Source organism: Hypanus sabinus, chromosome 3, assembly GCF_030144855.1.
Source record: "Hypanus sabinus isolate sHypSab1 chromosome 3, sHypSab1.hap1, whole genome shotgun sequence".
Taxonomy (NCBI): Eukaryota; Metazoa; Chordata; class Chondrichthyes; order Myliobatiformes; family Dasyatidae; genus Hypanus; species Hypanus sabinus.
Genome location: NC_082708.1, coordinates 112,534,490 through 112,558,836, shown reverse-complemented (window position 1 = coordinate 112,558,836; position 24,347 = coordinate 112,534,490). Strand labels below are relative to the sequence as shown.

At 40.0% G+C, this 24,347-nt stretch overlaps 1 protein-coding gene across 1 annotated transcript in view; it reads left to right on the top strand.

Annotated features, from left to right (window-relative positions):
• The window catches only part of fstl5 (follistatin-like 5), a 502,898-nt gene that overhangs the window by 152,765 nt on the left and 325,786 nt on the right, over positions 1-24,347 (top strand). The window contains exons 2-3 of the mRNA XM_059964959.1: positions 1,448-1,644; positions 6,385-6,505. Coding sequence (XP_059820942.1) covers positions 1,489-1,644; positions 6,385-6,505 — 277 coding nt within the window. The 5' untranslated portion in view covers positions 1,448-1,488. The remainder of the gene's footprint in view (positions 1-1,447; positions 1,645-6,384; positions 6,506-24,347) is intronic.

Below are 24,347 nucleotides of genomic sequence, written 5' to 3'. Positions count from 1 at the left end.
CATGTCTGCAAAGGATATGATCTCAGTACAGACAGATGTTAACCAAGGCTGTGACATGGTCTTACCATTTTTTGCATTCTTTCTCACTACAATACTGCACCTCACTACCTACAAACTTTCCATTGGAGTGCAGCTAATGTGTTATGCAAATAGCAACATATTCCAACTCTGTTACCTCCATTCCAGTACAAAGAGGTATGTTGATATCAGTCATCATATTGGATGTTTCCTTGTGCATACTTCTGAATGACAAGCTCCAAGTCTTTGTTGAGTGCAGAGGAGGACAGGTCTTATGCTTAACATCTCAAGGGGAAGATCCTCTACCCTTAGTTGTATGGCATCTTCTCCCAACAATGAAGATCCATAACTTGACCTTGGAAAATGTTGGCTTTTTCCATATCTAAGGAGCCACTTCTCAATGAAGGCAGGCGTTGTTGAGAGATGGCTTCTCAGATGTACAGGGAATCTCCCTATGTTTTCAGTGCACTAGCCCAGTCTTTGGCAAACTGAAGAAAATCTGAAAATTAAGTCTTCAAACCCATTTCGGAGCTCGTGGCCTAGCGCACAAAAGTGATCACTCCTGTCAAAACTACTTCTGCCACATAACCTCTCTCGAGAAGGCACCTAAAGATCTGGAGAGGTAGCACCAATGCTGTGTTCTGAAAACCTGCTAAGTTCACTGACAGAATCAGCAAATCCTTGCCTGCATCCTTTACAGACCAACAAACTCAGTTTCAGACCCTCAATTAAATCTTGTCCACTTCAGCAGGATTTGGACTTCACATCCAATCGCTTCCAATCCCTGTCAAGACAAAATGCCATGAAGGGAACAGACAAAATGATTCCTCTGCTTTTTTTTAAATATACTGTCTGTTGGGTAATATTTTTCCTGTCAGTACTCCTTTGTGTTATGACAGAATCCTGGCTGACACATAAGCTTCAAGCTCTTCAGTTCAGTATAATTGTAGACTGGATAACACAATTGCATTAAATTACTCTGTGTGTTGTTATAGAGAAATCTGTGGTAAAATTTCCCCATTAACTGGTGCTAGGTTGAATTCAATCTATTACTTTTGCATCGGGTAACGTAAGAGCGATGAGTCACTCTGTGTGCCATTACAGTACACTTTCTAATAAGCTCTAACTGACTCTTCTCTGCATTATTACAGTTCAATGGCTGGCAATTCTTTGTGTCAGTGTTATCATGATTAACATGCATACAATTGAATTCCTCCAGATCTGGTCACAGTTTATTGGCTGACAGACTCCAGTTGAACTTTGACATGCACTATTTTTCAGTTAATAATTAATATTCCTAAGAATCTGTTTTATACCAGGAAAAGGCATCCTGATTCTTGGCCTATGGGAGAACTTCTTGTAATTTCTGTTCTCTTTGGATAGCATTATTTGCAATGAAATGTCACTAATTCTTGTCTTTTTGTTCCAGGTGACAAGTGCAAATTGATTGAATACAGCAAACTGAAAAACATGCTACTGGATGTCCAGAATCAAAAATACATTCGGTACCGAAATAAGAAGGAAAATAATGACAAGATGTCCCTCAAAAAATTGTTGGTCGACAACATGTTTGAATATTTTGATTCAAATAACGACGGGCTTGTAGACAGCAATGAACTTGCTCAGGTAGGTTAAAAAATGTATGAGCTTGAAAATAATGAGTTTTCTGAATATTTCATTTTAAATGTAAGATGCCAGAAGGTACAGTAATCGGTTGAAGAGAACTCAGTTTGACTTCCATTCTAATGTTGAATCCTAGCAGTAAAATATTACAGAACTACACTTACATCAAGCATGCTAACCATATGTATGTGATGGGAAAATAATACTAACCATTTGCCAGTAGTATAGGAATCAACTTTAAAAGCCTTAATTCTAATTAAAATCAGACTTCAATCTGGCTTTATGGTTGATGATGCAGGCAGTTCAGTAAGTTTCTCTCATGTTATATTTGTATTTAAATTTCTGACAGAACGTCTATCCATGCTTCAGTAAACAAGCTGAATCCACACAACTACTTGCTTCATTCCTTCTGTCTACTCTAGGGGATCCCAACCGTTTTTATGCGGTGGACCCCACTATTAACCAAGGGTTCCATGGAGCCCAGGTTGGGAACCCCTGGTCTATTCTTTCTTGGTGAGTTTAAAGGAAGATACACGATCCAATGCTTGTGAAAGGCTAATCACATAACATTACTGTGGGGACTGTAATTGTCATCTGGCAATCATTTTGACCTGCATATTTCAGAAGTTTGAGCTACATCCATGTACATATCAGTATTAGTTGGCAGGCAAAATTGAGTCCGCTCTGAAATTATTTAGATTATTACTGAACAAGGATAATTAATGCAAGTGCAAACAAGAGTTATTGAAAGATTAAGGTTATTTGCACCAACACTAATATAATTGGAGATTATGTTAACATTCTCTGACATCATGAACCTCAAATATACAGCTAATAATTTTTTTTGCAGAACTTTACAAGAAGCAAATCATTTCAAATCAGGAGTGGCACTTGAGAGAAAAAGCATAATTAATTGCCACCAGCCTCACAACTGACGATGTAGACTTAAACTCCCTAAACCATCTTAAAAGGGAGGCAGGGCAAGCATATGAGGAAAAGAATGGAGGGATATGCAACACACACAAAACACTGGAGGAACTCAGCAGACCAGATGGCATCTATAGAAAAGAGTAAACATTTGACGTTTCAAGCTGAGAACCTTCTTCAGGACATCAGGGTCTCGGCCAGAAACATCGACTGTTTACTCTTTTCCATAGAACTGAAAACTCAGCAAGTTTAAAAACTCACCTTCTCTTGAACTGAACTTTAATCTTGGCCTTTGTTTCTTTGGACTTCCATTAAATATTATATTTGACTTTTTTTAACATTTCATCACACTGCTTTATGTTCCTTATATAATATGTACTGCATTTTGGATATGATCACCTAAGCTTACAATGGTATAGTGCAATCACCCGAGTCGAGTATGATGTTCTCCTCAGGGATTGTCTATAGGTGGGTCTTCTGGTGGCTGAAAAGGCCAATTGGGATCCAAATATTCTGGAGCAGTGTGGGCTAGAGGAAATGGTGGCTGTGTTTACTGGTTAGGTCCTCCAGATTTACAGTATCTATTGCGTGCAATGTCTTCCCAGTTTTTAGAAAGAATGTTGAATCTCTTCAGGCTGAATTTGATGTTATCTTTGAAGCTTACAATGCACAGGTGAGAAATAAGCTTTGCTACTAGCAGACTCTGGTTGTTAACAAGCCCCAGTTTGCTCACATGTTATCCCTTATCATGTCTTTAATAGTTCTCTTGTTAATTTCCAACCTCCAACTATGAAATATACTTTCTAATAAGAAGAATTATCTTTTAGAATGCTATTAGCCTGTAAGTGTTCCGTGAAGAACTTAATTCAATTTCTTTGTTCTGATCCATATTTTTAAAAAAAACTTCCACTTGAATGAATGAGTGAATTTAATGAAAATGCTGAGAAGCTGCTGGACTTTCAAGCTGTCTGATCTATGTTGGATATGCTTCAGAGACATGTTATCCTCACTTGATTTACTTGAATTTGTCCATGGAAATCAATCTCCTGAACCTTCTGTGCTGCTGGCTTAAAAAAAACTTAAATTGATAGTTTTTTCTGATTTTGAAAATAATTAGTTTTGAAGTGAAAGTCTTGTCAATATGAGTTAAAATATATTGGTGATCTTCATAATGTTCATTCCCTTTTTTTTCTTTTTAAATATATGAAACTGGTAGTCTAATTTCTTGAGGCAAACAGTGTTAAATTGCAGATAAATATCATGCATATGTAATTAGTAATGGTTTTAGGTAATTAACAAAAAGTGAAGTCAGTAAACCATATCATTAACAGCATCTTTAGAGAGAAACTCAAAGGCACAAACTCAGATATTCTATTACTTTCTTCCATTCATTATGTAAACTTCATTAGTATAAACATTCCAGCAAAATGTGGGTTTAGAAGTAATTATCAACTGTACGTTTTAAATATGTAATGCAGTTCTCTTTGTGTATTTCATTCTATTACTATAAGTTCTTTCCAATGACCGGTTTCAAACCCTCACAAGGTTTAATCAAAACGCTAGTTTGGAGAATTTCTTACTAGTTGTTTACTAATAGTTAAGGTGCACATAGGATCAGGCATATTCTATTTGATCCAAGGTTTCAAAAAAAATCCTACTAGAGAAAAACACTTTTCTGACCTTAAACTGAGATAGTCAAATTAAAATTGTAACAGTCCTTGAAATTGGATCATACATGCCGCATGATTCAATTTTACTGGAAGAGTCATCCATAGAAGCAAGTCAGGGATATAGTGCCAGATGTACAAAGCCTGGAATGTTCTTTCGATTACTCTGATCATCTGATGTGCTAACATGCAATGCATGAACTCATGCAACAGTAGTGCTCAGATTTTCCTGCACATGCTTAAGACCCATCAGCAGTGAAAAGCCCTCATGTGTTCATTTCAGTGTCTACTAAAGGAAATATGCATGGGTACTTCCAAGGAATCTGCGGTACACTATTTCGACATTATCCTCATTACCTCTCTCCTGAGCACTCCACCACTTTCTCCATCTGCTCCAGTTCGTAAGACCTGGCCAGCCCCCAACCTTTAACTTTCATTGCTGTGCCCCTCCCATCCATTCTGGACAAGGATAAAGCAATAAGCAGATTCAAAAGAGGATGTTGAAATTCCTGAACGTGTTATCATTAAAAGGGAGTGATCAAATGACTTAGTAGGCTTAAAAGTGGATAACACCCCAGAGTCTAATAGTAGAAGTTTTTGTAGGTTTCTGAGTGACATCTGTAAACATTCATATATGATAGTTGTGGTTGGGCCAGTTTCAAATAACGTATGTGGAGGCCTCAAACCCAGAATGCCTTGAAGACCAATCGTCCGTATTGAAAGAAATGTTTTTAATTTTAGTTCATCGTCATTATCATCATTATGTGCGGGGTCGTATGATGTGAGTGATCATGGTCTATGGCCATGATTATTCTTGGCAAATTTTTCGACAGAAGTGGTTTGCCATTGCCTCCTTCTGGGCAGCGCCTTTACAAGACGTGTGACCCAAGCCATTATCAATACACTTAAGAGATTGTCTGGCATCAGTGGTTGCATAACCAGAACTTGTGGTATGCGCCGGCTGCTCATACGACCATCCACTACCTGCACCCATGGCTCCACATGATACAGATCAGGATGGCTAAGCAGCTGTCACACCTTGCCCAGTGGTGACCTGCAGGCTAGTGGAGAGAAGGAGCACCTTACACCTCCTTTGGTGCCGATATATCTCCACACCGCCACCCAAAATGCTAATTCAAATTGATTAAAACACATGCTAAAATAGTATAAATGTTCAAAAAAGATCACTGAAAATCACTTGAACAAGTAGAAATTAACTAAAAGCAAAGGAGCAAATAAAAATAAACTTACCAGTCCCTTCCTTTTAATCAAGGCCAATACCAGTCAGACTTGAAGTAAAACTGAGGAACTGCCTATGGAGTGCACACAGCTTCCCACTATCCAGGGTGGTAGTGCTCCACCCATGGGCAATACTGAATCCTGTGGTGGAGTTCAAAAGTTGGACACTGAAATCCAGCTCATCTCTGACTCCACACCTCACAGTCATTGAACTGACTTGTGAGGAGGGTATTGCTGCTTGTTCTTCAGGAACTACACCATCTTGCAACTTTATCACTGAGTATGAAAGCTTGACAGTGAAATGGAACTTGTTTGATATTTCCTGCTAATGTAGGTATGGCTTTAACAACTTTCAAGAAAGGAAAGTAACAGAATGTAATAACATCTGTAAGTGATGGAAGGGCATGAAAATACACATTTGATTGATACTGCAAAACAATCAAACCTACAGATGTGATAAAAAAAACTAGTGAAAATACATGTGATTTATATATAATACAAACATTAAAAACATGGAGCTAATGTGCAGTGCTACCGGCTAGATATTGCCCATGAGTAACTCAGACAGAAAACTGACAAACTGACAGGGTTGAATAGTTACTGTATTCTTATGACACCACACCACACTCAAAGTGCTGGAGGAACTCAGCAGGGCAGGCAGCATTTATGGAAGGGAATAAATAGTCAACATTTCAGGCCCAGACCTTTCTTTAATGTGTTGGCACTCCTTTAAATTACATCTATCTGACATTCATAATAACTCTTTCCCTTCTGCCTGTTGAATACTGCAATAGATTTGCATTTCTTCTGCTGATTTTTATTCCTGAAAAGTTCTTGCAGTTTTAATTTCATATAAAGTTTGGGCTTCAAAAGATGATCAGTAATAACTCCAGCATTTTCCTTTTTCAAGGTAATTAAACAGGATCGGCTTGGAAAGGATCTCTCTCAGTGCTCATTATTTGATCTGCTGAAATATGATGATTACAATAGTGACAAGCATCTAACACAGGAGGAATTTTACAGAGCATTCCGTAAGTCTAAAATAACTTGAATTAGTGTAACTGAATGCTGGTTTCATATCTATGGTGTATTGCTTTGGCATAATCCACTTTTGTGAAGTTCTATTTTATGAGGTAACTCTTCATTCCACTTTGATCAGAGTGTGCATCCTGCTTCAACCATTAACAGCACTTGTGACTTTATCAATGTGTAATTGCAATGAACAAATATTCTGTTCGGGATCAGAAAGCTCAATTAACACTTTTCAATTAGCACGTTTCAGCTGCTTACAGCAGTGATGATAACAATTCTCTGTCTTTGTGCTAGGGACTAATATCACAGGACCAATTCAGCACTTTTAACTAAATCACACCCTGGTCTTCTGGAAAGTTACAGCATCAGTTATGAATTTCGTTTTGACACATCCAGGCTTTCTCAGTGCCAGTGAGATGAAACAAGTCACAAAATGTTACAACCTGCATCCCTTAAGGAGCTGTATTCTAAAATTAAAAAGATACAGACATTTTATGCAAAGCAGCTCATACTGAAGTTACTCATTAGGAAGGTCAAAGGCATTTTAGAGTTTAGAAACAATTTTGAAAGCACTTCAAAATGAAGAAGTGATGGTTCAAGTGAATGAATAGAAAATTCTGAATGGAAGCACACACCGCTCAAAGCTGCTGTGCAGGTTGACTGTGTGGTTAAGAAGGCCTTCATCAACCGTGGGATTGAGTTTAAGAGCTGAGAGGTAATGTTACAAATTTATACGACACTGATCAGACCCCATTTGGAGTACTGTGCTCAGTTCTGGTCACCTCACTACAGGAAGGATGTGGAAGCTATAGAAAGGGTGCAGAGATTTACAAGGATGTTGACTGGATTGGGGAGCATGCCTTACGACAGTGGTCCCCAAACATCGGGCCACGAGGAAACGATATGATTTGGTGATATGAAGCGATATGAGTCAGCTGCACCTTTCCTCATTTCCTGTCACGCCCACTGTTGAATGTGAACACATGCGAGATTATTACCCATGCGAAGTCATCAGTAGCCTAAACGCAGTGATACCCTAGTGCCAAAGATCACTGGTTAGCCTCGGGTAACTGGCCACCTCACGCGGCCAGCAAGAAGTGCTGTTGCTACTGGCCTGGAGCACGGACAGATGGGTGCCGCCTCTAAACCTGTTTAGCACACCAAATGTTCGTGGGGAACCCGGTGCTAAAATATTTGCAGACGACCTCATTCAGGCTCAGGGTTTCGTAAGTACCAGAGCAGCTGTCCCGCTGCGATCTACTGAAAGTCATCCCTTGAGCCAAATCTTTGTCGGCTGATAGATCCTACCTACCTACAAGAGGGTTAGGCACGCACCCTGTCCGCACTCCGCACTCGATCGGTCACTTCCTCCAGACTGTGACTGCCGCGGCCCCGGCATGGGGACCTCCGGCCCTTACTTTGTCCTCTCACCCCACCCAGAACCAGCTGCACCTGGCCAAGGCATCTAGTGGCAGGCAGGCGGGAGGCTGGAGTTCGGGCCCGGAGGCTGTCTAATGAGGCAATGAAGCCCTCAAAACTGCTTCGGTACCTTGAGTCCAAGCACCCTGCAGTTAATGACAAACCCGTTGAGTTTTTTGAGCAGAAAAAACGTGAGCAAGCGGGACAGAAGCAATGCTGATGGCCACGGAAACTAAATTGCAGAATAGACTGGACATAAGGAACTCCCTTCGAGTATCACTGTATTCCGGTTGTGATTAACACCCACCCACCCCCATTGGCCAGTCCGCAAGAATATTGTCAATGTTAAACCAGTCCGCGGTGCAAAAAAGTTTGATGACCCCTGCCTTACGAGAATAGGTTGAATGAACTTGGCCTTTTCTCTTTGGAGCAATGGACGATGAGAGGTGACTTGATCGAAGTGTATAAAATGATGAGAGGTATTGATTGTGTGGATTGTCAGAGGCTTTTTCCCAGGGATGAGATGGCTAACGTGAGAGGGCACAGTTTTAAGGTGCTTGGAAATAGGTGCAGAGGAGATGTCAGGGGTAAGTTTTTTACTCAGAGAGTAGTGGGTGAGTGGAATGGGCTGCCAGCAGCAGTGGTGGAGGCAGATACGATAGGGTCTTTAAAGAGACTCCTGAATAGGTACATCAAGCTTAGAAAAATAGAGGGCTATGGGTAACCTAGGTAATTTGTAAAGTACGTACATGTTTGGCACAGCATTGTGGGCTGAAGGGCCTGTATTGTGCTGTAGGTTTTCTATGTTTCTATGTAAAGTGTGAAGGAAAGGGATGAAGAAGTACCCCAAACCAGAATATCAAAATGGCAAAGAGTTGCTCACTGATGTGCTCTATGCAGAACTTGAGACTGTACCGTGACAGGCAAATGGAGCCTTTAAGCTGAGCATTATGTACCGTACTTGCAGTAACATGTACTTGACCTAGAAAAGCAAGATTGATCAATAGTTTGGGTGCCAGTAGAGTGTTTATGGTTTTATGCCTTCATCGAGTGCTTTGGTTTCCTCGCACAGTCCAAAGCCATACCAGGTAGGTTAACTGGTCATTGTGAATTGTCCCGTGATTAGGTTAGGGTTAATTGGGGTTTTAGGGTTGCTGGGGCGATGTGGGTCAAAGGGCCTACACTGTATCACTAAATAAATAAACAAACAAACAAGGTGCCGTTCAATTCATACCAATTTACTGCTTGCTTATACTGCGGTACAGCACATTGACAGTTGCAACACTCACACACTAAATCATTGAAACACAAGCTTGATCACTTCCTGACATCAGGACCAGCTTCAGATTGGAATTTTACCCATGCTGCTAAATTACATCATTGTTTGATTTAGCTGGAAAGGAAATTAAGGTGTGCATTGATTTATCTTTGGAAGCTAAATTTGCTAAATCACCTTTATATTCAGAAATAAGCCACAGACATAAACATTGAGGTCAATCATCCTCGAGTTCTCCCTCATAATTCAGTTTTGTACCAGTAGATTTCTGAGTTTTTATTGGTAATATTTCCAGCAGTTGAATATTTCTAATGGACAGATGAAGCAAATACGTCCAAGGTGCAAACTGAGCAGAATTTGAAAAACTTTCACAAAATCATACCTCAACTTAACATGTTATTAATGACTTAGAAACTTGCTATAGAATTGGCTTGTTGGTTACTGTGATGGATATGTCAACTAAATCTGCCTAGCCACAGAATCTCTTTGTAATTACAATACCAAAGTCAATACCATTCAAGGATGAAATATTGTTTCCATAAATGGAACAGCATGATTTGAGAAATGAGTAACCCTGTAGTGTTTGCAAAGTATTACATTGCCAGAAATGCAACCGTTCATCATGTAGAGGCAGTACTCTTTCAGATAGTCAATCAGAATCAGAATCAGGTTTAATATCACTGGAATATATCATTAAATTTGTTAAATTTACAGCACCAACACAATGAAAAACTGTGCATGATAAATGTAGGAAAAACTGAAATACAACTATTTTATAAAGATATATAATTACTAAATTTAAAAAAGTTGTGCAAAAAACAGAAAGAAAAAACTGCCAAGGCCAGTGCTCGTGATGGAGCTGACTAATTTTGCAACTTTCTGCAACTTACTTCGATCCTGTACAGTGGTTCCACCCCCAACCACCCATACCAAACTGTGATGCAGCCAGTCAGAATGCTTTCCAAGATATGTCTGTTAAGGTTTTTGAGTATTTTAGTTGATAAACCAAACCACCTCAAGCTCTTCATGGACTCATGAAATATAGCTGCGGCCTTTCTTCTTTATAGCTGTATCAATATGTTGCATCCAGTTTAGGTCCTCAGGGATCTTGACACCCAGCAATGTGAAATTGCTCATTCTCTTCATTTCTGATCCCTTACGAGGATTAGTTTGTGATCCCTCGGTAATGAAAACACAAGTACTATAGATATTAGAAAATTAACATTCGCTAATTTTTTTCAGCAGGTCATACCATCTGTGTGAAAAGAGAAACAGAATTGATGTTTCAAGTGGAAAATATTTCATCAGAATCATTAATAATTTTGCATTTCTTACTAATTTTAATTCATAATCTATACACGTGGGAATGGAATTGAACAAAGAGTTGTCATTCATCAAATTTGTTTTATTTCTTGTCTCTAATTGAATTGTCTTGCATTGTTCATCCTAAGGTACAGATTATTTCAAAATATACCAAGCTTTCTTCCTGTGAAATTCTCCTTGTGAAATCAGTAGTCATTGGATCATTCTGCATTCTATTACATTTCTCCATATGTCCATGTTTGTAAGAAAGATTGTTGCCCCACTCCCTCTATTCCAGCATTGATTCCTTGGATCTATTTAACCTACTAGGACTTGAAATTGTGATCTTCCTGCTCATTGGAAAAACACTAAGATCCATGCCTAAAATTATAGTAAGCCCATTGTCTACACAAGTAAGGGTTGCTACCTGTTTATGAGCTCAGCTGCAAGTTTAGGTTGTTCTGAATAGATTAATTGAGACCTTGAAACTCATTGTAATCTTCCTGGTAATGATTTCATGTATATTTATCATAATGGAGAGTCATAAGCAGAATGTTCCTTCCAACCTCCTTCATCAACACTTCACTGCCTTGTCCACTTTCACCAATGTTTTAAGCCAAGGTTTCTCTGCCTGTGCTCCACGGACCACTTGCTTAATGGTATTAGCCAGATGCACCAATCTAAGCCTTCCTCTTCCAAACACAGACCAAATGACAATTCTTTGTCATTTCTCCTGATCACTGACAGCCACTCTTAACTCTGAAATTCCGACCATCAGCCCTTTCTCATTATCCCTGAATGTGCAACCCTCAGTCTGTGGTCCCAGCACTGGACCTATGTATCTCATTCCGAGGGCTCCTGTGAAAGCAGCAGATTTGATAAACCTTATGTCCTCTTCGCCAAAAGGATCCATTTTTTTTGCAAGAGTTAGTATTGGTTTTCTTTAAACTTTACTACTCAGGCACGAAGATGCACCAAAATCTTGTCCCTGCTAAAAAAGAATACCTGAGTTTATAAGCCTAAATATTCAACCCTACCAAGCCACTTTTGCATTGATGCCCACAGATATTAAAACCTAAATTAGTTACTATTTCAGAATTAGAATCAGGTTTAATTTCACTGACATATGTCATGAAATTTGTTGTATTGTGGCAGTAGTACAGTGCAATATATACAAAAGCTACAAATTACAATAAGATGTCAGAATATGTAGAGAAGGCTTGACCCAGACACAGAGCATCAGAGACAATTTTGCTGTAGTGGTAAGAGCAATGAAGTGGATGCCTTAGAGAACTGATCCACCACTGTCATGATCACCTTGGCGCCATCAGAAGGTGCCATGTCCCGTGATGAAATCCATGGTGATGTGAGACCACAGGCATCGAGGGACTGGCATGGGCCACAGGAGCCCAGAGGGCTGCTGGCTGAAAGAATTGGAATGGACACACTGAGGCCAGGAAACAACAAACAGCGAACATGATCTGTGATGATGGTGGGCCACCCAAACCAGCATCACAGAAAATCCAGCACCTGAATGGCCAGAGAAGGGTGAGGAAATGGTCCAGTGGAGTGCCTTAGAATGCATGACTACTGGGATGTACATGTGTGTTTGGGGAGCAGGATCATGCTGTAGGGCCAGGTGGCTCTAAATCTCAAAGTCACGGATAATCAGGGTGAAGATCTGGGAGGATGAGATGATGGGCAGAGTGTCAATCTCCATTTCAGTTGGGTCAAACTATTGTGACAGGGCAATTTGCCTTGGTATTCTAGGAGTCAGGTCGGTAGGATTTGGCAAAATTGAATTGCTCAGAGGTGAGAGGCCAGCAAGCCTGATGCAGATTGAGTTGGTGGGTTTGTTGTGTGTATGAGTTTCTGGTGATCAGTTCAGATCAGGAAGAACTCAGTGTTTCCCATCAGCCAATTTCTCCATTCCTACAAGGCCCATTTAGTAGTTCCCTGTCTCCTACTCCATGACGGTGCTGTGAGTTGAACTTGTGTGAGAAGGTTGTGTCTTCTAGTCTGGCCCTTACTGGGAGAGAACGTGTCCACCTCTACTGTAAAAGGTCCAGACAGGTTTGGATAGTGGAGAATGGGAAGAGTGGTGAAGCATCTCGAGCTCTCAAAAGTATGGTTTGTGACAGCAGGCATGGTTATCCATGAAGTAGGTGATTTGGCGAGGGAGGAGAGAGGAGCATTGATTTGGCTGAAGTTCCTGATGAAACGGCAGTAGCTGTTGGAGAAACACAAGATGCTGCAGCTATTTTTGAAGGGGCATGGTTGAGGCCACACAACCACGGTGCACACTTTCTCTTGGGCCTTGGTTATGCCTTGGGTGAAAGGACATAACCCAAGGGGGGAATGACTGGGGTGTGGAACTGGCATTTTTCTAACTTGCAGTACAGTTGGTTTTCAAGGAGCTGCTGAAGGACTGAATGGATTTGACGGATGTGGTCTTGGGGGTCCATGGTGAAGATGAGGATGTTATCAAGGTAGATGAATACCTACCTGTGTAGAATGACTCAGAGGATCTCACTGAAGGCTTAGAGAATGTCTGAACTGTCGGAAAGTCAGAAAGGCATCACTAAGTATTTGTAGTGGCCATTTTTCATTCAACCCCGTGGCAGATGTAGATCTGGTTGTACGCAATCCATAGATCCAGTTTGGTGAAGACCTGGGCCTCATTGAGTGTCTCAAATGCATTGTCCATCAAGTGAGAGGAAGCAACAGATCATAATGGTGATTATGTTGAGTCCATGGTAGTCAATACAAGGACAAAGACATTCATCTTTCTTTTAGACGAAGAAGAATCCTGCACTGGCTGGGGACCGGGATGGTTGAATGAATCCATGCTGTAGCACTTCAGTGATGCAGTCATTCATGGCTCGGGTCTCAGGAGAGGTGAGGCAGAAGAAATTACCTTGAGGGAGGGTTTGTGTCAGGAGGTAGTTGATGGCACAGTCATGTGGTCTGAGAGGCGGCAGGGTGCTGATTTCCTTTTTACTGAAGATGATGGTCTTCTTCTAGGCATTTGGTGAGGTTGACTGTTTTCTTTGCCTCCATGGATTTACCGGGCGAGAGGTTGTAGCCAGGTAGTCCGACAGGAGAATCTCCAACTTAGTAGTGAACCAGATGATCAGGCAAAGTGAGAGTTGTGAGTTGAGAGCCAGGAGTAACTCAAGAAGGGAGGAGTGTTGGGTGAGTTGATAAGAAGGACTTGGATGGATACATGGTGTTCTCTGAGGCTCGTGTGCTCAGGCCTGAGTATGCTTTGACCATCTCCAACCCCAGAGGATATCCATCAATGGCTGTAATGCAGACGTGGTGAGAGATATGCATGGTAGGGAGTTCAAGCAGCACACACAAACACACGCACACCCACACGCACACGCACTCGCGCGCGCACACACACACACACACACACACACACACAAGTCTGGTCCTGAAGGTTGGCTGCTGTGCTGGAATCCACTGGTGTGCATAGAGCCATCGACATGTAAAGGAGGACAGAAGGAGCGAGTCAGGCTATGGTGCTGGAACAAGGGACATCAAATAGAAGGAGCTTTGCCTATTTTTTCTGGACAAGAGGGGCATTTGATGAATGGGTGATTGGTGGCTCTGCAGTAAGTGCACAAGTTGTTTCTCCATTGCCTCCTGGGGAGAGGTGTTTAAAGGCGTTCTTCCTAACTAACTGAGTTCTGGAGGAACTGGTGATGAGAGTTCTGTAGACTGAAGCGGTACTGGGCATGGAACTGGGATTCTGGCTGATGATCTGGAGGACGTCTGACAACTCAGAAGGCCAGAGGTCGGTGAGCATCTCCCAAGTAGTCAGCTCATCTTTGAAGTGCACTGAGAGGCTATGATGATGATGGGCCATTAGCACTTCCACATTCCAGCTGCTCTACTCTGTGAGGGTCCTGAATTCCACCATGTAATTCAGCATCAAGCATTGACACTTAATGCTGGTGAAGTATCCAATCTGCTGACCCCCTTCGACTTCCAGGATGGTCAAAAACCTGATGCATTTCAATGGTGAATTCCTCATATTTAGTGTAAATGGTAGTTTTATTGTCCCAGTTGGCAGCAGCCCAGGTTAGAGCTCATCCTGTTAAGAGAGAGATGATGGAGCCAATCATGGCTCAGTCTGTATATAGAATAAAAAGATACTCAACATGACAAGGTTCAAAGGATGAATAGAACTGTGGATGAGAGCTGGGTTTAAATAGGCTGCAGGTGATGAGTTGGAAATGAGTAGCAGGTGACTCCTGTTAGCTGGGTGGACAGAGGATGGTGGCTGCCTATTCAGGCCTTATATATATATAAGTTTGGTCTATTGCCTGTTCAAAATATCTGATGGCAGAAATCTGAGTGTGTGTATTCAGGCTCCTATCCTCCTCTCTGATGACAGTAACAAGAAGAGAGCACGTGCTGAGTAATGAGAGCCTGAAATTATGTATGCTGTCTTTTTGAGGCATCTCCTTTTAAAGATGTCTTCAATGCTGGGGAGGCTCGTGCCCACGATAGAGCTGGCTGAAGTGGCAAACCCCTGCAGCTTTTTCCAATCCAGTGTTGTGGCTCTCCATACCATATGGTGATGCAACCAGTTAGAATGCTCTCCATGGTATATCTGAAGAAATTTGCTAAAGCCTTTGTTGCATGGCAAGAGATTCCAACTGAAAGAAATTTGCACAAATGTAATAAAGCACATTTGAAGTCTTGCTGGGGAATGCCAATGATCCTTAGATCATTGATGGGATGGAGAAATTCAATGCTACATTTTCAAATTAACACTTCTGGTCAGCCTTCTCTAATGAAAAATACTGCAGGAGTTTGCAGGTGACAGTTAACACCATCAGCTGCTACAAAATTCTGTAAGTACTCATTGGAATTTATTTTATTTTGTGACCTTTCAAAACACTGAGGAATTCTTGTCAGTATTTTATGGGACTTCTGTGTTTACTGACCAGATTGGGATACTGTCCCACTTTACAACTATGAATTTTGATGGGAAGGAACTTCAAAGCTTTTTTTCTCCCCCAGACCAGATTAAACTAGCATCAGTTCAGTATGTAGATTTCCCAGATTGAGAGCTGGGAAATCATTTGAAGTTCCTCATCCTTGACTCCGAATGTTGCAGAATAGCATAGAAATGTCACGGTTGGAATTCTGCTGAGTGGTACATAGTGCTACAGCCTCCACCCAGGAATTGCTTGCTTAAGGGCATATCTGCTGTATGTAGACCTTGATGAAAATTATCCCTTGTTGTAACCACATTCACGTGAAATTTGTAGGCAAGTTAAATGTTTATCCTTAACCTGAGATTTTGGAGAACAAAAACAGGCATTGTAAAAATGTGAGTAATTACTGGATACTTTCAAAGATTTGATCTATTTGTGCCTTAGAATGATACAGTCTGTTGTCAAATTGGATGTACCGTACTTTTATCAATTGCTTCATTTAGGACAATGTTCTTCCTTACTTAAAATTAATAGCTAATTTCATTTCAACTTGAAGGGGAGTGTGGGTTTAAAATTAGCAAGTTAATAGGATGCTCTTTTGTTAATAATAATGAACAATTAGTAACCTTTACCCATGCAATAATGATATTTTAATGCTTCTGCAACACCTAATGAGCTTTTAAACCAAATAAAATCATCAATGTACATTAATGCAGTCAGACGTGGACAATTACTTCCAAATGATTGATGAACTGCAAAGCAAAGACAAACTGAACATGAGCTAATGGTATTCTTGATAGGGATAAAAAACACATTTGAAAATTAATAAACACTAATTGGCCAGAAATTGTTTGGAAAAATAATAGTGCAAAAAATTCTAACCTATTATGGTGATGAAGACAGGACACCATGGTAACATGGTGGCTAGCGCGATGCTATTGCAACTCAGGGCATTCCGGTGATCAGAGTTCTGTTTGGCTCCATCCGTAAGGAGTCTCTATACATGGAATGCATGGGTTTCCTCCGGGTGCTCCAGTTTCTTCCCACAGTCCAAAGGAGTACCAGTTGGTAAGTTAATTAGTCATTGTAAATTGTCCCATGATTAAGTTAGGTTTAATCGGGATTTTCACGGGTTGCGTGGCCATTTCATAAAGAGTGGAAATTTATACAGATAAAATTTTTTAAAATGATAATAATGAATGAGCAGTCTTAAGTTTTCAATTTAATATACACAAAACGCTGGAGGTACTCAGCAGGTCAGCCAGCATCTACGGAAATGAATAAACAGTCAATGTTTCAAGCTGAGATTCTTCATCAGGACTGAGAGGGAACAGAAAAGATGACTGTATTAAAAAGTGGATGGTGGGGAAAGAGGCTAGCTGGTGATAGGTGAAGCCAGGTAGGTGGGAAAGGTCAACAGGCGGAGAAGAAGATGGACAATAGGAGAAAGGGAAGGAGGAGGGGGGACGGGGGGAGTAATAGGCAGTTGAGAAGTGAAAGGTCAGAGTAGGGAATAGAGGAAGTGGGGTAAGGAATTTGTTCACTTGAAGGAGAAATCAATATTCATGCCATCAGGTTGGAGGCTAACCAAACGGACCATAAGGTGTTGCTCCTCCACCTGAGGGTGACCTCATCTTAGCACAAGAATCAGAATCAGGTTTATTATTACCAGCATGAGATGTGAAATTTATTAACTTAGCAGCAGCAGTTCAATGCAAAATAAAATACAGAAGAGAAAAAATAATTAATAAACCACAACATACTAACTTTTTAAAAAATAATAAAAATAAGTAGATCAATTACAGTATATGTATATTGAATAGATTAAAATGTGCAAAATTCAGAAATACTATATATATTTTTTAAAAGAATGAGGTAGTGTCCAAGGGTTCAATGTCCATTTAATCAGATGGCAGAGGGGAAGAAGCTGGCCCTGAATTGCTGAGTGTGTGCCTTCAGGCTTCTGTATCTCTTACCTGAAGGTAACAGTGAGAAAAGGGCATGTCCTGGGTGCTGGAGTTGCTTAATAATAGACGCTGCCTTTCTGAGACACTGCTCTCCGAAGATGTCCTGGGTACTTTGTAGGCTAGTACCCAAGATGGAGCTGACTAGAATTAAAACCTTCTGCAGCTTCTTTTGGTCCTGTGCAGTAGCCCCTCCATACCAGACAGTGTTGCAGCCTGTCAGAATGATCTCCACAATACATCTATAGAAGTTTTTGAGTGTATTTGTTGACGTGCCAAATCTCTTCAAACTCCTAATAAACGATAGTCGCTGTCTTGCCTTCTTTATGACTACATCAATATGTTGGGACCAGGTTATATCCTCAGAGATCTTGATACCCAGGAACTTGAAGTTGCCCACTCTCTCCACTTCTGATCCCTCTATGAGGATTGGTATGTGTTCCTTTGACTTACCCTTCCTAAAGTCCAAAATCAGCTCCTTTGTCTTACTGACATTGAATACCAAGTTGTTGCTGCAGCACCATTCCACTAGTTGGCATATTTCACTCCTGTACGCCCTCTCGTCACCACCTGAGATTCTACCACCAATGGTTGTATTGTCAGCAAATCTATAGATGGTATTTGAGCTATGCCTAGCCACACAATCATGTGTATATAGAGAGCAGAGCAGTGGGCTATGCACACACTCCTGAGGTGTGCCAGTGTTGATCGTCAGCGAGGAGAAGATGCTATCATCAATCTGCACAGACTGTGATCTTCTGGCTAGGAAGTTGAGGATCCAATTGTAAAGGGAGGTACAGAGGCCTGGGGTTTGCAACTTCTCAATCAGGATTGTGGGAATGATGGTTTTAAATGCCGATCTATGGCCAGGTGCTAAAATGTTGGAATGGGAATGGGTATCAGAATTAAAATATTTGGCCATCAGGAAGTCCTGCCTCTGATGAAGGTGCAGAGAGGCTCAACGAAACAGTCTCCCAATTTATGATTGGTCTCATCCATGTAGAGGAGGCAGCATCGGGAGCACTAGCCGCAATAGACAATCCCAGCAGATTCGCAGGTGAAGTGTTGCCTTGCCTGGAAGGACTGTTTGGGGTGAGGGGGTCCTGTATGGAGGTGGGGAGGAGATATATGGGCAGGAATAGTTCTTAGACTACTTGCTGAGTTCCTCCATCACTTTGTGTGTGTTGCTCTGTATTTCCAACATCTGCTGATTTTCTCGTTTGCAGTTTTCAATTGATTATAAAGATCTAGCAGTTGTCAGCAAGGCCATCAGTTGTTACCCATTCTTAATTGCCCTTTGGAAGGTAGCAATGAGCCACAGTGATAATACATTTCCAAGTTAAGATAGTGTGTCACTCAGGTGAGAGCTTACAGGTGCCTGCTATCCTCGCCCTATTTGGTGATAGAATTACTGGTTTGTCAGTGTAGCTGTGGCGAGTAAATGTGATGTATTACAGACAAAAGAGCTGATTGTGGACCTCATGACGGGTAAGATGAAGGAACACATACCAATCCTCATAAAGGGATCAAAAGTGAGCAGTTTCAAGTTCCTGGGTGTCAAGATCTCTGAGGATCTAACCTGGTCCCAACATATCAATGCAGTTATGAAGAAGGCAAGACAGCAACCATATTCCATTATGAGTTTGAAGAGATTTGGTATGTCAACAAATACACTCAAAAACTTCTATAGTTGTACTGTGGAGAGCATTCTGACAGACTGTATCACTGTCTGGTATGGGAGGGGAGGTGCTATTGCACAGGACTAAAAAAAGCTGCAGAGGGTTGTATATTTAGTCAGCTCCATCTTGCATACTAGCCTACAAAGTACCCAGGACATCTTCAGGGAGCAGTGTCTCAGAAAGGCAGCGCCTATTATTAAGCAACTTCAGCACCCAGGGCATGCCCTTTTCTCACTGTTACCATCAGGTAGGAGGTACAGAAGCCTGAAGGCACACACTCAGTGATTCAGGGACAGCTTCTTCCCCTCTGCCATCTGATTCCTAAATGGACATTGAACCCATGAACACTACACACTTTAAAAAAAATATTATTTCTGTTTTTTGCATGATTTTTAATCTAATCAAAATACATATACTGTAATTGATTGACTTATTTATTTATAGTTATATTTTCTTCTATATTATGTATTCCATTGAACTGCTGCTGCTAAGTTAACAAATTTCACGACACATTATTATCACACATTATGCTGGTGATAATAAACCTGATTCTAATTCTGTGTTTTGTAGATGGTTTATTGCAACCATAAACAGCTTCGTGTGCAAGGACTCCAACTATTGATTCCACCCCCCCACCCCCCCCCCCACTGTGGCCTGCCCAATTAATCAGAATTATGTTTAGTATCACTGCCTATGTTGAGAGTTGTTTACAGTAGAAAACATATATATTAGTTACATTAAATTAGTGCAAAAAATTGATATTAAAAATAGTGAGGTAGTGTTCATGGGTTCAATGTGCATTCAAAAAATGGATGGCAGAAAGGAAGAGGCTGTTCCTGAATTGTTGAGTGTATACCTTCATACTTCTGTGCTTCCTTCCTGATGGTAGCCGGCAGGAATTTAACTAGGGCCTCTTAATCGCACATGCAGTCCAACATTGTTTTGATGTGAAGAGCAGTCACTCTCAACTCATCTCTGAAATTGATCTCTTTGGTCTTTTTCAACCAGGACTAATGAGATGTGAAGCCCAGTAGTCCTGGTGGAACTAAAGCTGCACATCATTGAACAGACTACTGGAAAGCAAGTGCCATTCAGCTGCCTTAACAATGATTCAACTGATGTTTGAGAGGAGACTGATTAACCAAATTGGATTCACCCTGCTTTTTTTTGTGAACAGGACATATCGGATCAGTATCTGATAGATTCCAGTAATATCATTGTATTAGAACAGCTTGGCTGGAGTCACAGTTTACTGTGAAGTGCAAATTTCAGTGCCATAGCCATAATGTTTTCTAATTTCATATCTTTTGCTATAAATTACCGGTAGGCATTCTTTAATATCATATGGAGTGAACAGAGTTGGTTAGTGTCTAGTTTCTGTGATGGTGATGAGGGAGCTCACTGTTTTGGCTGAGCATGATTGTGACAACTTCTGTCTTGTCTTTAACCAGGCTCTTGAAAGTGGAAATTAACTTGATTCTTTTTCCTCCCATTCACTTTTTACTTGTCTACCAAATTCACAAAGAGAGATGGCAAGAATGAACAGTTATTGCTCTGAGCTATTGGTTGTGGAGTCATTTTGGACTTTTGGATGTTGTTTAGCATTCATGTAATTCTGTCTTGTAGATTCTTCAGGATAATGACTTTTTAAAAAAAACATACCTAATGTATTTCTGTGCATTGCTTCTGTATTCTTCATATCTGCCTGGGAAATATGGCAGAGCATACAATATGCTACACACACAAAATACTATCGGAGGGCAGCACAGACGGTCAGTTTGCTATTGGCTATATTCTCCTGTCCAAGGCACATGTTATTCCCTGTCAGTATTCAGTTTATAAACTTAGAAATTAAACAATAGGCAACTTATTATTCATATAATCAGATAAATATTGGATTGTAAATATGTATTTCATTAGTTAGCAGTTACACAGTTTTTCCTCAAGAATGAGAAAATGTTAACAAATTTACAATGAAATATAATGAATGTTAAGGTTGTCCTAGCTGGAAAGAAACAGAATAGATACAAGAAGTAAAAATTTGGCTAGGCACAAATAGCCCTTGTGAAGTTGCGATGCCTTCCAGAACCTCTTTAAATGGTGGTATGAAAGTACCTCCATGGTGGAGCTGGGTCGAAAGTTGTTGCAACATTGTGCATTTGAAGATAGATTTCTTCCTCTTTGTCATTGTTACGGGTGGCGGTGATGTACTGGTTAGCAAAATGCTTTACAGTACTAGTGACCTGGGTTCAATTCCTGCCTCCGTCTGAAAGAAGTTTGCATGTTCTTCTCTTGACCCATCGGGTGCTCATACTTAATCTCTCGGTCCAATGCCTTACTGGTTAATTGGTTATTGTAAATTGTCTTATGATTAGACTAGGATTGAAGGGCTGGAAGGATCTATTCTGCACTGTCTCCAATAAATAAATAACTTTTTTGGCATGAAAGTTGTTAATGGTATTACAACATGTTTACTTGGATATTAGAATCACTATTTAATTCTATGTTTTACATTATCTTTCCTAGGGTATCATATGCATCAGCAACATTAATGTCTTTGGATCTGTTCCATGGTTTGATATGTTCCTATTTTATAAATTTGCATGCATGGAATGACATATAAACTAAACATGCAGTTAATTCCTGCTTCTATTAGTATTCTTCAAATTTAATTTCATATTTAGGCTTCAAAAGTGTCATTCATTCACCTACCTTTAATTAATTTAGTGTAAATTCTTTTATATCTGTTTATACCTTAACAATACAGTATATGTGCTATTGGCTTCCACTGCATAAATCTGGGCTTATAAATTTACTGATTCCTCTATAATTAAAATGGTTTAATTAAACAAGCAGAAGCAACTTTCTTCTCATGTATAATGCAGAAATGAATAATTTTTGTAACTCTCATCTTATTTTGAAATGACTCTATTCATTCACCACAATCCTATCCCAAAGCCCATCATGCATCAACAAGATACATTTGAAGGTGAATGTGTTAGAACAAAGCTTATAGTACCATGGAGTCTGTGGACACACTCTGAAGACAAAGTATTGGTGAAAAAAATGTGATTTTTTTGCTTGTGAATAGCATCACTCACATATAAATTTACCAAGAAACTCCCGACGTAACTGCTCAGAATTCCACATGCATATAACATGGCGAGATATCCCATTAAACTCAGACATTCCATAAAACAGTCTTCCCATTTTCTTCAATATCTTTGCTGTCTCCCTCCTTTGAACTATTATCACTACAAATTCTCCATCCTGTGCTAAAGTATTGACCACCAAAAAGAGGTATTATACACTCAACTCTTAGTTTAAATCTAATAAACTTTGATGCTGCCAATGATCTGATACCACAGGCAAGCAGAGAGTTTGCACAGAGATTATTCCCCAGGGACACCCCTACTTTCAAGATATCTTTCTGGAAATACAAACGTTTATAATTTTGATTCAAAGATTCAAAGTACATTTACTATCAAAGTACATCTGCCCTGAAATTTGTCTTCCCCACAGAGTCCGGAAACAAAGAAAAATCATAGAACTAATCCATTCAAAGAAAAACATCAAAAGTCAAATCCATATCCCCTCCCAAGCACATACAACATCAAAAGAAAAAAATCAAGCAATGGTTCAGCACAGCTATAGGTGGACATGCTATTAATGAATCCAAACAATGGGATGAAGTCCTAAGAATGATTACTCATTATATTTTTGCTGATAATGCCAAAACTGTTAGCCAGATTTTCCAGGAGCCATTGCAGAAAAGAAATACATTTAAATGGATATATTGACTGAGAATCAATTGCAGGGGCTGTAACTATGTTAACTGAGGAGAGATTATATTGTTAGTTATTAATTCATTTGTCTTATTTCGGGAGAATTCACATGTTGCTGCTGAAGCAATCACCCATTTCCCATTCCAAATTGCTTGTAAGAAGATTCTTGAACTACAATTAGCCTTTCAGATAAAAAGTACTGTTAGTGCTGTAAACGAAGAGTTTATCATTTTGACAGAGCAGAAATAAAGGAATGGCAATGTATTTCTAAGTCAGGATGGTGTATAATTTGGAGGTGGTATTCTTCCTATGCACCTGGTGCCCTTCCCTCTCAATGGTAATGGATGTTGTGGATTTGGAGATGCTGTCAGAATATCCTGGAGGGTAACTACAGTGCATTTTGCTGAGAATGCATGAGCCTGCCACTGTGTGTGAAGGGAGGGTACAATTAGAGAAGTGAAATCAGTTTCAATTGACTGAGCTACTTTATCCTGCATGGTGTTAACCTTAACTGTGCTGACTAGAAGTTTTTAAGGATTTAGCTGTTTGTCATTGAAAATAGGTCACTGTGAAGTTTTCAAAACTCCACATTTAATTGTAGTTTTTCAGTATAACTTAGTGAAAATTAGATATTTTCTCATGGGCTTAAAAAGTTGAAGGTTAAAGGGGCACCATTCTATTTTGCTTCTGTTATGAAACTTTATTGCATATCTGGAATCCCCTACTCTCTTGACAATAAAATGACAGTTACCAGGGCTTTCTAATCATGATACTTCTGCCTTTTTATTAAAAAAACTGTTGCAAAAGTCATTTATAATCTGAGGTTACATCTAACAATGATAGAAGATACATTGCTTTAAGACATTGCTTTTTCTGTAGGGGAGAAAATCAATGCATCTTTCCCAAGACACAGTCTGATGAAAACTAATCATATCACTCCTTGAATATCAAGAATGCTGACCTTCAGACCAAGTTGAATATCCTATCCTTCAGTGTACTCGCTAAACTTCTATGGTTCTTTTAATGGATTCAGACAATTAGCTTCTGTCCTGGAAGGATTTAATCAGACACCAGAGACCATTTGATCCAAGCAAAAGTGGAAGAAATTTTTGTTTGATGTAATTGTAATCAGCATGTGCTGTGGTTCTAAGACAAGTCCAATAGAATATCTGGATTTAATGCACAATTATAGTCTTAACTGCTGGTTAAACTGAATTTAAACTTGGTTCGAACTTCTAAGAGACATCTATAGTTTTAGCAGTGAAGTGAAGATTAGATGTTTTTGTTGTTAGACTCCATACGTTCAGTTACACTGAAGGCTTGCACTGATCTGCACAGGGAGGTTATACAGTGCCTATAAAAAGTTTTCACCCTTCTTGGAAGATTTCATGTTTTATTGTTTTACAACATTGAATCACAATGCATTTAATTTGGCTGTTTTGACACTGATCAACAGAAAAA